The sequence below is a fragment of the Cygnus atratus genome, chromosome 15 (genome assembly GCF_013377495.2).
Source record: "Cygnus atratus isolate AKBS03 ecotype Queensland, Australia chromosome 15, CAtr_DNAZoo_HiC_assembly, whole genome shotgun sequence".
NCBI lineage: Eukaryota > Metazoa > Chordata > Aves > Anseriformes > Anatidae > Cygnus > Cygnus atratus.
In genome coordinates, this window is record NC_066376.1 from 11,099,461 (window position 1) to 11,112,308 (window position 12,848).

General features: G+C 39.3%; 1 protein-coding gene across 2 annotated transcripts in view; it reads left to right on the forward strand.

The window, feature by feature from the left end:
• GTF3C1 (general transcription factor IIIC subunit 1) overlaps nucleotides 1-12,848 on the forward strand; it is a 47,622-nt gene that overhangs the window by 31,157 nt on the left and 3,617 nt on the right. For both annotated transcript variants that reach the window (XM_035549225.2, XM_035549224.2), the window contains exons 26-34: nucleotides 867-948; nucleotides 2,283-2,395; nucleotides 3,298-3,360; nucleotides 4,505-4,598; nucleotides 5,437-5,609; nucleotides 6,247-6,531; nucleotides 8,319-8,572; nucleotides 10,001-10,287; nucleotides 10,806-11,463. In XM_035549225.2, coding sequence (XP_035405118.1) covers nucleotides 867-948; nucleotides 2,283-2,395; nucleotides 3,298-3,360; nucleotides 4,505-4,598; nucleotides 5,437-5,609; nucleotides 6,247-6,531; nucleotides 8,319-8,572; nucleotides 10,001-10,287; nucleotides 10,806-11,463 — 2,009 coding nt within the window. The remainder of the gene's footprint in view (nucleotides 1-866; nucleotides 949-2,282; nucleotides 2,396-3,297; nucleotides 3,361-4,504; nucleotides 4,599-5,436; nucleotides 5,610-6,246; nucleotides 6,532-8,318; nucleotides 8,573-10,000; nucleotides 10,288-10,805; nucleotides 11,464-12,848) is intronic.

Sequence of the window (12,848 nt, forward strand, 5' to 3'; positions counted from 1 at the left end):
TCTTGGAAGCTGGGAGATTACACAAAAAAGGTATCACTGTGCGCAGCCTCTTCTTCCTTCTTTCCAGTCTGTATCCTGTTGGTATCTGTTACAAGAGGATTCTGATTGAAATGAATTTTTTTTTGATCCATTATTACACCTTTGTGAAGACAAAAGTTCTGTAAAGGGAAAGATCAAACTGACGTTCCATACCTCTTGTTTGATCCTTAAAAATATTTGTAATTGCTTTTTTTCAAACTAGGTAAAAAGGGTTAACATACTTAAAGTAACTAGCTCTACTGTTTGCACATCTTCAGCTAGACAGAGGAGACAAACATGCTTAGAAGAACAAGTTGAATCTGATTTGGGTTATTAATGTCTGAATTTGATTGTCAGTTCTTAAGTAAAGATAGGGGGATTTAGAAGTAACAGTGACAAGTAACTCTCTTATACTCCGGTACCTTCTTTCAGATGATCCAAGCTGCCTCACTTAAGTTTTTCAGCCCTTTGTCCCTCTCAGAACACCTCTGCTTCCTATTCTGCTCCACTTTCTTACATTCCTTACAAAAATATTAAAAAAAAAAAAAAAAAAAAAAGACTTGCATGGGTGCTATTCTTGCACTGCGTATGGGCCGTGGCACAGAAGTTTTTCCTAAAGGAAATTTAGGTTTATTATTCAGTTCTCATTTCTATCACAGCCCAGATGAAGTAATGAAATGAAGATGAGTTGGTTTGATTGCACTGATAATCTAGGTATGTGATAAGTTAGGCAGAATTCTTCCTTTATTCCTATTTTGCAAATGATACGTATAGGTTAATTTCTCTGAGCAGCATTAGATTGAGAGAATTTCAGCCAGTTACAATGTCTTCAATTGTATCTGTTGCAGAGTTTGCCTTGCTGAGGTTTACCAAGATAAAGCCCTCATTGATGATTTCATGAATAGAGAAAATAACTATGAAGATCCACAGGTAGGAGGGAAATAATCTGAAAGGTCATAGAGTGCTTGCATTGCTTGGATTACTGAGTGCTTGCACTGTGATTTCATTTCTTGAGTACTTGCACTATGACTTAACTTCTTATCTCTCTTGTGCTCTTTGCCACGTTAAAAATAACATTGTTGTAAAAATGTAGCATCATTGCTATTTGGGAATGAGATGGACACTGGCAGCCTTCCAAAGGCATGTAAACAGCACAACAAAATTGTTTTTTCAATGTGGTTGTTTGTAAATATCCATAATGTGTATTCATGTACACTGACTTTTTTTTTTTTTCAAATCCTCTTAGCCCCTTGTTACCTGAGCAAGAAAACATCTTTGCTTGGTAACTTTGTATTTTTAATCCAGTTGCATCTTGAAATATTGCACTGCTTGTATGGGTGAATGTAAGATTGTAGGCAAATTTTATTAGAGAAGCTGTGTTCAAGGGAGCATCTTTGGCCCTGCTGGGCAGTTTCTAGGAATGAATTGTACACAGACTGCAATATACATACTGCAGAGGACAGACTGTATGTTTTCTGCTTGTTTCTTTCTTCTGCCACACTTTCTTACTTCATAAGGAATTGAAAAATACTGTATGCATCCTCTATCCTTGCTCACCTACTCTGTCCAGGAAGCTAAGGAGAAGCGGCTTTTCCTCTTCTGGGAAGAGGACCTGAATGGAAAGCAAAGAAGCTTTGAAGCTGCTAGCTCTCACAGAAGGAAACTGCTGACTCTCATGCTGTTTTTATGCATTTCTTCTGTAGATTGTTTTACAGTATAGGGGAGAAAATTTTTATGTAGTTCTTTATCTTATTTGTTGGGTTCTTTTTTCCCCTTCATCGTTTGTCCCCAAAGTCTCTTTGGAAGCAAATAAAAACTTGCTTCCAGAGAGATTCAGGACCATTTCTCTTGTCTAGCGGGTGTCCTTCAAAAAGCGATTCTGCAAACTGATTTGAGGTAGAACGTGATAGAGACTGTGAAGGGTATAAAGAGAAAAAAAGACTTAAGCAGAAGTCTAAACAAAGCTCTAGCAAGAGATCTTATGCTGTTAATTGTGTGTAATTTTTTTTTTTAACTATCTTCATGGTGGGTTGCTTGTAGCTGTGAGCCTGATTACACACAGAACCTGCAACTGTTGAGAAAATCAGCAATCTTCACAGAGCTTTTAATGCATTCTCTCATTTGTTGGACTATTTCTCTGACTGGATAATTCAATACTAAGCTCTCTCTACCAGAATTTTCCATCAACACTTTAAAAGTAAACGGTCTTTTCCAACTCTTCAGAAATGTTACCAACCTCAATTTCTTTCTCTTGGTTTTTAAAGGTTTGTGCAACAGAGTTTAAGCAGTTTGTGGAAAGACTGAAAGTGAAATTCAGTTCAACACTGGGGAATCCCAACCTTGAGATTCCTGATACTTTGCAGGAACTCTTTTCCAGGTATTTTAATAATGGTGATATTGACTCCATACTTGGGCAGATAGTGTGAGAGGGGGGCCATTCAGAGCATACCTGTTCTCTGCTATGCATGATTTATACCCTCTGCTACTTGTATTCTTGGTATCAAAAGAATTTTCAATAAATACAAGAAGCAACATTTCTTTCAAATCCATAATTCCTAAATACAAATATATAACTAATTTTCAGTTATTTGTGCAAGCATGCTTATTTCAAATCATTTCCATTTTGCTAAATAATAAAACCAGAAATTCCAGTGTCAAATTTTCATAAATGGTTAAATCCTCAGCTTTGTTATTAGCGATGTAGGTATTCAGGTGTAATATTTTGGATGAAATATAAGACCATTTTCCAGATTAACTGGCTTCATTTTGTATCATAATTTGTTGCTGGTTACTTAGCTAAATCATTTCAATGCTGCTGTCTAAAACTGGTGATACCGAAGAGCGCTTAGCATTGTGTAGCATTCCCCAGGCTCTTTGTTGATGAATATTACTTGGAGATGAGTTTGAAAATATGGGTCTCAACAATTTTATGATAAAAAATTTAGCACCTTTGTTACTTTTTTTTTTTTTTTTTAACTTTGGGAAAAGCTGTATGTTACAGAAATGCCGTGGATGGCAACTGAAAGTCTGAGAACTCAGTAAAATACCAAATCTGTACAATTCTGTACTAGCTCCCATGCAAGTGTTTTATCTGATGGTTATACTGAGGGCTGCTGGAGCAGAGAGCACCCCTGCACTGTTTTAGTACTTAGGTTATTAGCAGTTGCTGTGGTCAACCTCTGCATTTCACAGTTGATATGAAATCAAGATCTTGGTATGGCACAGATTCAGTATAAGGCATGTTACTTTTGTCACAGTGTTTTTCCTTCACTTAACTAGATTTCGAGTTTTGGCAATTGGAGAAGATACAAACCAAAACACAAAAGAGGATAGTCTCAGTAGGTGAGTAACACCAACACCATTTTTTTCCATTGGGACTCCAAGGTCATGTCAGCCCTCACATCTATGAAAGTCGTGTATATAGTCTTCTAATTCAGTATGTTTTTTTGTTTTGTTTTTTTGTTTGTTTGTTTTTTGTTTTTTTTTTTCAATATAAAGCTTAGTGTAAGAATACACTTAAAAGCCTGCAGGTATCTCTGACATGGATCGTGGATTTGATGAATAAAATGACAGCAGCAATGACCTTCTCAAAATTTCTCCGTTGGGAAAACTGAATTTTCAGCATTTTTGTGATTATTTTTATCTCCAGGTTTTTAAATCTCCTTTGCCACTCAAAAGAAATTTTTACCACTTACTGCCCTCACCAGAATTTAGGAAGTAGTAAGATCATTCCTGAAATGCTTTGCAGTGTTCTACAAATCTGACCTCTTGACTTGTGAAGAAATACAGAAGAGATGTCTGGAAATTGCAGAACACAAAGCAAGTGCTTGACTTGAAGACTGTGTTGGGAAGCCTCGGTTGCTCTAAGAAAATCTATTTTATTATGGCTCATGTGCAGATAAAAGATAGGGCAGGACTGTCAGATGAGCCCAGGTCTCGTGTTGGCAGAAAATGCAGAGATATTTTTTGGAAAGTGGCTTTTGGCAGAAGGCTTTTGTACTTGGGAAGCACCTTTCTGTGTTAGCCTATAAGCATCCAGAGGAGTCTTAAGGGATGGGTAGAGGTAGAAGCAGAAGTTTTATTTACTGGCAAGGAGTACTCTGGAATCTGAAATAAGACAGGCTTTCCTGTATGAATATTCTCAACTAAGACAATAATCTGTCATTCTGGTGGTCTCTTACCATTATAATGACAATTATGTTTTCCATATGGGTGCTGTACCTTAAGAGGAGGAGATGTTATCAAAAAGAACTTTGTTTTATGTCAAGTTATCTGGACTGATACAGAAATTCAGGGTGGAGGGTCAAGGAAATGTAACAGGCTCCTTTACATTAATGATCCTCAGCTGAAGTGATCTCATACCTTTAGAAATCTATATTCAAAGCAGCAAGTGATTGAGTTGGCCTATTTTTGTGCTAATTAAGTAGATTGGTACCTCCTGCTCAAAAATCATCATCATGAATAAACACTTTTTTTTTTTTTTCAGTGTCTACGATATTCATTTTTTAGTGCTACAGAATCTTATTCAGAGCACTTTGGCACTCTCAGATAACCAGATGAAATCTTGCCAGTCATTCCAGGTACATAATCTAGACCAATCCTTACTGATCATACAGTCCTAAAAAGCTTTTCCTTACCTTGTCATAATGTCTTTTCAAATGGGAGACAAGAAACCCCGAAACTTAGATTTGTATCCATTCTTTGGGGATTACTCTGTTCTGCTTTTGAGAAATTATGTTTTCCAGGCAGCTTTTCTATATGTTGCTTTTCTGCTGAGGATGAGATTGCAAGATGTAAGGTTGGAGCAATCCCTGAAAATCATAGGAAATGAACTCTATATCAATTCCAGTGGGTCAAACTGTATCATGATTTAGTGCCTGCTTGAGCAGTTGAAATTATGCTCTGGAGGAGATACCACAAAGGCAGTCCTAGTATCCAGCTGACACTGGTGTTGGTCAACCTCTCCTTCAGTGTTGGAGATTACAAAAATGTATCATCTATCAGTGAAACACTTCAAAAAAATAAAGTTAGAAGTTCCAAAGGAGTTAAATATCAACAGGCAAGAATGGGGCCTAAAAAGTCAAGTTCGTGGAAGCATGTCTGCCTGGTAAAATGATGGGAATAATCTATCCAGGCACAGTGCAAATGAATGTGCTTTACATATTAAATTCTAGTAGGAGACTGATCCCATTTTCAATTTCAAGTGTTCTCCAGTATTTAGTTAATTTAATTGGCATTTACTGTGGAAAGCCTGGAAGCCAATAAAAGAAACAAATAGTGTAGTTAAGTGAATTTATATATATCGTTTACATTCTGGCTTGTAGCTCAATGTTCATTTAGTTAACATAAACCTCCAGTAGGTGAGCCTAACAGTGGGTTCAGAGCTAAAACTGTCTTTTATGTTGGTGTTTTTTGCAGACATTTCGTTTGTACCGGGAGTACCGGGATGACATTCTTGTGAAGGCTTTCCTAGAGTGTCAGAAGAGAAGCTTGGTCAATCGCCGTCGAGTAAACCATACACTGGGTCCAAAGAAAAGCCGGGCTTTGCCTTTTGTACCCATGTCATATCAGCTCTCTCAGAGTTATTACAGGTGGGTGTCACTGTATATGCATGAGCAAATAAAAAGAATCCAGTCTGGTATGCTTGGCATGGAGGAGAGAATACACATGAAGTACCTAGAGTAAAAAAGAAACCCGGCCATCACAGCTGAAGCTCAAGAGATGAAGATACCATCTATGTATGTTAGTATTCAGTTAGCAATTGGGAGCATACAGGGAATAGAGCCAAGTTTGCTGAAGAGCCTTTACAGAAAGACATACGCAGAGGAGAGGAGAGGTAGCACTGAAGTTCTAGACGTGATGAAAAAATTTTTTGTCTCTAATTATTTTGTGCTGTACTGTACCCTGAATGTCGGGGGGCAGGGAAGAGCAGTTAGCTATAAATGCATTCAATGCTCAAGCAGGAGATGAGATCGTTGCTTTATATTTGCTGTATAATACCTGACCTTTACATGGTGTACAAATACCTGCTGTTCTGGACCTAGTAAAGGGACTGTGAAAGCAGATGTAGAGGATACTTGGTCATCAGCTCTAGCATGGAACTTTAACTGTTTGGCTGCTCTATGTACTATTGGTTTGAAATCTATACACTGTAAGAACAGACTACAAAGGATTTATGGTTTGCCGATCGGTTTTCTTGATTGTTTGTTTGTTTGTTTTTTTGTCCAGAGTTTTTACATGGCGGTTTCCTAGTACAATCTGTACAGAGTCCTTTCAGTTCTTCGAGAAGCTCAAGGACACAGAAAAATCAGACCAGCCAGATAACTTCTCGTTTAAAGATCAAGAAAGCAAAGTATCAGAAGGCATGATTACATTTCCTATGGATGGACCAGGTGGTCACTGTGTGACAATGCTTTCCCTATTCTCCCTGGGACTTGTATCTGTGAATGTGAGAATCCCAGAGCAGATAGTTGTGGTGGACAGCACTATGGTAGAAAATGAAGTGATAAAAAGGTAAATACTGTTATTTTTATTAGTAAATAAGGTTTGGGAGTAACTTGAATGAAGTTGGCTATCTCAACACTGTACCTTCCCATTTCAAGGACTTAACAAAGATTTACTAGGATTTCTTTATCAGTGATACCTGGCTCCACAATATTTGTTCTGTGTATTTTCTGTTCTTTAATTTTTATTTTTTAAACCTGCAGTAATTGAATACCATTGAAATTGAAACTCTCTCTTGGCAGTCTTGCAATAGGCGTGTGTTCTGTTAGAGTACAACTAAAATTTCTTGCTGCATGTAACCTGTTGCTTCCTGTTACGTTGCCAGTGTACACAGGAAATAGTTTGTTCCCTTTCTCTTTAGAGCAGCTTTTTGAGTATTTGTTATCATAGTCCTCCTCCCAAAATCTGCTGTTCTTTAAAATGAGCAGCCTTAGTTCCTTTGGTAGTGTTTTTGGTGTATTATCCAGGTCTGTGTCTTCCGTATTATTTTCCTCTAAACTGAACTGTGATGTCAAGAAACAAATGCCGTGGTCTTGCTGGCAGGTCTGTGACAATTTTATCGTATTATATAGGTGATACACCTGCTTATATACCCCAACATGATTAATGGCTATATTCTTGCCAAAAAGAAAAAAAAAAAGCGTGATAATTGATGTCCAGCTTGTGGTTCACTATAACAAGATTGTTTTCCTTCATATCATTAGTTGTTTCCCTGCAGTGCGGATACAGGTGTATAGTACTGTAATGTAAATAGTATGTGCATTTGTCCATATGAAATTGCATCCTGTTCTTTTCCAGACTATTTTTCCAATGGAAACATTCTGAAAACGAATCCAGTCCTCTCACATACTTGTAGCCACTCCAGTTTGGTGATCCCCTGCGAATTTAGTAAGCTATGTTATCACCCAGGTCATTAGCAGAAATGCATACAACATTGAACTCTGGAGAAGTCCTAGTTGTGAGTAGAGGCACCTGAGTTCAGTTTTCCAACCAGTTTTGATATGCTCACACTAGTTTTTTTCAAAACGATGTTTTCTTTTTTGGTTTTAATATGTTTTAAGAGAAGGTACTTCAGGTCTAAGCCATCTCAGAAAAGAGTAGAAGGAACCTAGGTTAGGTTGTCTTTGGCATAATCTGCTTAAAAGAGAGACAACTTCAGGGTTAGATCAGTTGTCCAGAGCCTTGTCTGCTTCACCTTTATCCAGAATGGCTCTTTCTTGTCCTGGAAAGTAACAGGGTTGACTTGACTAAATTTGTTCCTGGGAAATCTGTCATGGCTGCTGTTACTACTATTCTTTCTTTCCTTAGAGGTGGTCTACAGTTTTCTTGTTTGTTTTTGTTTTTCTTTTTTTTTAGTAACTGAAGTGTTTGGTCCGTAATGCTTTTCTCCTTTTAAAAATAAACCCTACCCTATGAGACAGACATGCCTCATGTCTGTCCTGTCTGAGACACTTACGGTTTCAGCCTTTGTGCTCTGAGAGGTGTTCTCTCATGATGAAGCTTCTGTTCAGCCAAACAGGCTCAACACTAAGCTGAGATATTTGGGGTTCATTTCAGACGTTCACAAAAAGAGAGTATGTACTTCACTGTGGACTTTCACCGGATTTTGTTTTCTACGGTTGTTTGTTCTCAGCACTTCAAATAAGCCTGTTATGGACATACCCACAGCTGTTCATGACTAACCACTGGAATGCAGAATAGCATGTGTTCTTGCTGTACTCATTGTAATGAGTCAATTTTTTATTTTTTTGGCGGTGGGAGGCAACAAACAAACAAAATGTCTCTGTTTGCTGTAGCTTGGGAAAAGAAGGACTTGAGGAGGAGGAAGAGGAGGATGACGACTTAGATGACAGCTCTGGAGGCAAACGGAGAATAGAAGTAAAAGCTCGTCAAGCATCTCATACCAATTACTTACTGATGAGAGGCTACTATGCCCCTGGAATCGTCAGTATGCGCAATCTCAGTCCCAGTGACAATATCGTGGTCAATTCCTGCCAGGTGAAGGTTAAGCTGCGGTGTACACCAGTTCCAGGAAGACTCAGCTCTCCAGGTTTGTTCACAGATGTGGGCTGGAGCAGGATAGATAAATCCTCAGCTCATGTGTTTTCTGAGTTGAACAAAGCCTCCTAATAGGAATGTTCTTTTTACATTAGACATGCAGTTTGCCTTGTAATGCTTTCTTTCCTGACTGAATACAAACAAGTGGTCGACTTATAAAGGCACCTTTTGGTGGTTGGTGACAAGTCCTTGGCTGCACTTCATATTGCACGAAATTGTTCATCCAAATAGGAAGTTTGTCCTCTGCTCCATTTTTTCCTTAAATTTTTCAGTCCCCCCAATAACTTAAAATACTATGCTATCTTACGCTCAGGATTTCTTTTCTTTATAGAGAAAAAAAAAAAAATCTTTCAGAGCTCCTTGAATGGAAATTCACTTTTACTTGTCTCTTGCAAGTGAGTGAAATAGGGGTGTTCAATCTCTGGCCTTTTAGCTACAGTAATTAAATTTGTTGATAATATTTACAGCTTGAATATTTGCAATTTATCGGCACTCTTCCTTCCTGAGGATCTTCCTTTCTGCTGTAATATGAATGTATCCAGGAAAGCCTTTAGCTGTTTAGCTCTTAGTGGGAAGGGCTAGTGCTGTCCCTGCCCATTCCTATTGTTATTGTGATAGAGGTAAAATAGAATTATTTCTCATATCTCTGCTACCACACACGCCCTGCAGGTCTGCTCACCTAACAGCTCATTACAGTTCTTGTTTTTCCTTGGCTGTCAAAGAAGTGCAGCTGTCATGTAAGTGTCTGTCAGTGCATGATGTAAAGGAAACCTGCAGATAGAAGGGCAGGGAGCAGATAAGAGGACTGCCAAAACTGCCACCTAATCATCTGGAACTGAAAAAAGGTTTTATGCTGCTTCAGCTTCTGAATACTTAGTACAGTGGGGGGTGAGTTTTGGTGCAGTGACAGACCTGTACCCAAACACAGAGGTGCTCGTTATACTGGTTGTACTAAAACATTGTGAACTTGCAGTTTATACCACGTTTGGCCAATAGCTTTCTGCCACAGATCAGCTGCCACAGATTTTTCAGTGTGGTAGAGACCTGGACAGGCTGGAGAGCTGGGCTAACTAATTAATGAGGTTAACTTAATTAACTAATTAATTAAGGTAAGGTGGCCCAGTGTTAGAGAATACCAGAAAGTCTACACTGTCTTCCAGTGATACTTCCCTTTGCTAAGAGAGTAGGCCCTTTCAAACAAGCTTGCTGTACTTCTACAGGCCTTTTCAGACACAAATATGTAAGGCAGAAAGGAAAAAGGAAGCTGCAGTAATGAACATGGAAAGCTGAGCTCTGTTTTTAATTGGAATTGTCTAGAACACCTCTAATCTGTCTGTCTCAGAATATTTATCTTTCCGTAGTGCACTGTGTAATAACAATACATCACAGCTTATACACTTGTTTTTTATTTGCTTTGCAGTTTCTTCTGTGCTTGATAACACAGCTGTGGGAGTCTCCTGCCTTCCTGAAACTTTTACTAGGCTGATAAAAGTCCAAGAAGAAAAGTATGATGTTGATGAGTTTCTTCGTGAGTGTACAGAATGCTATGGCTATAATCCCAGGGACACAGCTGCTGTTCTGGAGATCCGTAATGCAATAGAAGCCACTTCCCACTTCGGGATTTGCAAAGCTGACCTGGGCAAACGCTTCTGCAGCTATGAGGAGGTGGAACCTGCTCGCACCAGGAACTTGCAGCACTACATTCAGGTGGTTTAACAGCCAGCTGTTTTCCATACATTTATGTCTGCATGCCTAGAATTCCCCTTGAATAGAACAATCTTCCAGATGGTATGAAGCAATATAAATTGAACAAAGCTATTCATATTAGACAGGAGATAACATACCAATAGCATGATAGCAATCTTGCCTCATAGTTAGTAAGGCCAAAATCTAAAGCAGCAGTTATTCAAAGACAGAAATTAACTTTTTCAGAAACTTAGAGGTGTCAGCATTCACCTCTGGAAGCAAAGTACTCTTTCCCAGTTACAGTTTAACTTAATTTAAGCTGAATGAAAATGTCTTGGGTTGCAATTTCAAAGAAGTTTAAGGTACACAACATCTTTTCAACTTAAGTGCAACAGGACAGGAAATTGAATATCCTGCTAAGCTCTCCCTCTTAGCTGCTACTTAAATATGACAATTCCATTATACTTAGTTATAATGCCTTTTTTTTCCATTGTAAGCTCCTGAGATCTTTTTTCTTTCTTTTTTTTTTTTTTCCATAGGACCTCATTGAAATGCAGCAGGTTTTAGAAGTAGGAGGCTATACTGTACGACTGGTTGCAATTATATTTGCCAAGCCATGGCTATTACATTCAGTATGTCTGATGAATAAACCAGATGATTCTGGTCAGCAAGGTGCAGACACCACTCTCTCAGATGTACAACAGGATTGCCTGCTGTCAGGACCAAAGAAGGGAGAGGAATGTTCACAAGAGGAGGAACAGCTGGAAACAGACTCAAAAAATCTCTGTGATGAAGAACCCCCAAGAAAGAGATGCAAGACTGAAAATTATGTCCTTCAAGACGGTAACCAACTCTGCCAGGATTCACAGAGTGGTTTGAAAAGTGCAAATGCAAGTAACTTTGATGCAGATGTTACTGATCCTATTACCATGAAGAACCCTTTGATCATGGATGGAGAATCAGGCTCCCTGGGGGGACAATCAGAACATACAGCTGAACACCCATTGTGTACTCCAGACACTGTGAATGTGGATGCATACAAGGGTCAAGATAAACCTTGTTCTGAGGACAAAGAGCTGGAAGTAGGAAATGATTTCAGCACTGACCACAACAAGCTTACCCCTAGCCTTGAGCACTCAGCCAAAGAGCAGTGTGATGATGTTTCCCACTTACAGGAGAACCCAGAGGTCTTAAAAGGTATGTAGGAGTGCTCTACATCCAAGAAATAGAGGCTAGCTCATTGTCATCTGATCCCTAACAGGTAGCTCCGTTTTATAAGCAAACACTTGATCCTTTATGAAGCCATACCCACTAAGGGAAGTTTTTGTTTCTCACGAAGTGGCACTGCACTAGTTGATCTGGAATGTATTAGAGGCTTCAGATACATGAAAGATTATTTTCTGTGCCTGTGCCTGGAATGTTCATGCCTAGTCCAGAAATGTGCTTTCCTTAGAAACCCATTTTCTTAGAATCATAGAATATCCCGAGTTGGAAGGGACCCATAAGGATCATCAAGTCCAACTCCTGGCACCACACAGGTCTACCCAAAAATTCAGACCATGTGACTAAGAGCACAGTCCAAACGCTTCTTAAACTCCGACAGGCTTGGTGCCGTGACTACGTCCCTGAGGAGTCTCAGTGAAGAGCCTCTTCCTGATATCCAACCTGAACCTCCCCTGTCACAGCTTGACTCCATTCCCTTGGGTCCTATCACTGGCGACTAAAGAGAATAGATCGGCGCCTGCCCCTCCACTCCCCCTTGTGAGGAAGCTGTAGACTGCAATGAGGTCTCCCCTCAGCCTCCTTTTCCAGGCTGAACAGGCCAAGTGACCTCAGCTGCTCCTCATATGTCTTCCCCTCTGGGCCCTTCACCATCTTTGTAGTCCTCCTCTGGACACTCTCCAACAGTTTCACGTCCTTTTTGTACTGTGGTGTCCAGAACTGCACACAGTGCTCGAGGTGAGGCCGCACCAGCGCAGAGTAGAATGGGACAAGCAATGTCTTAATGTTCTCCAAAGACATATTTGGATCTGAAGTTTCTCATCTCTGGCTTCACTCCAAAGGCTAGACATTTTTAAATCTAGAAAACACAGCACTATGGTGTACCTTTACCTAGAATACCTGTGACTGAAAGCTGCGAAGTCATTAAACCATTCACCAGAATGCAGGACATGCCAGTGAAAAGATTAATAGCCTCTTTTGTGACCCAATCTGACTCCATTTTCCTGTCCTTTTTATTTCCAGTTGTGTTTTTTTTAATAGCTAGTAGTCTTTGCCAGGATTTACATTGAGTAGGTTGATGGGGGGGGGGGGGGGGGTATTTTGTTTTTGTTTCTATCAGCTCATTTCAGATTGAATCACAAGCTGTCTTTGTGGCATTTTGCCAAAATCTGCCCTTACCCTGCATTTACAGTTGCAGCCTGCCATATGAATCAGTGCAGATTGATCCATAGGGTCTGGGAGTTGACTATTGTTTAATAGGGGCTTTCCTGCAAGAAACAGACTCTGGGCTGTCTAAGTAGCGTAAGACTTTAATAGTTTCATGTTAAGAACTGCTAAAATAATATTTTGGATTTAACAAC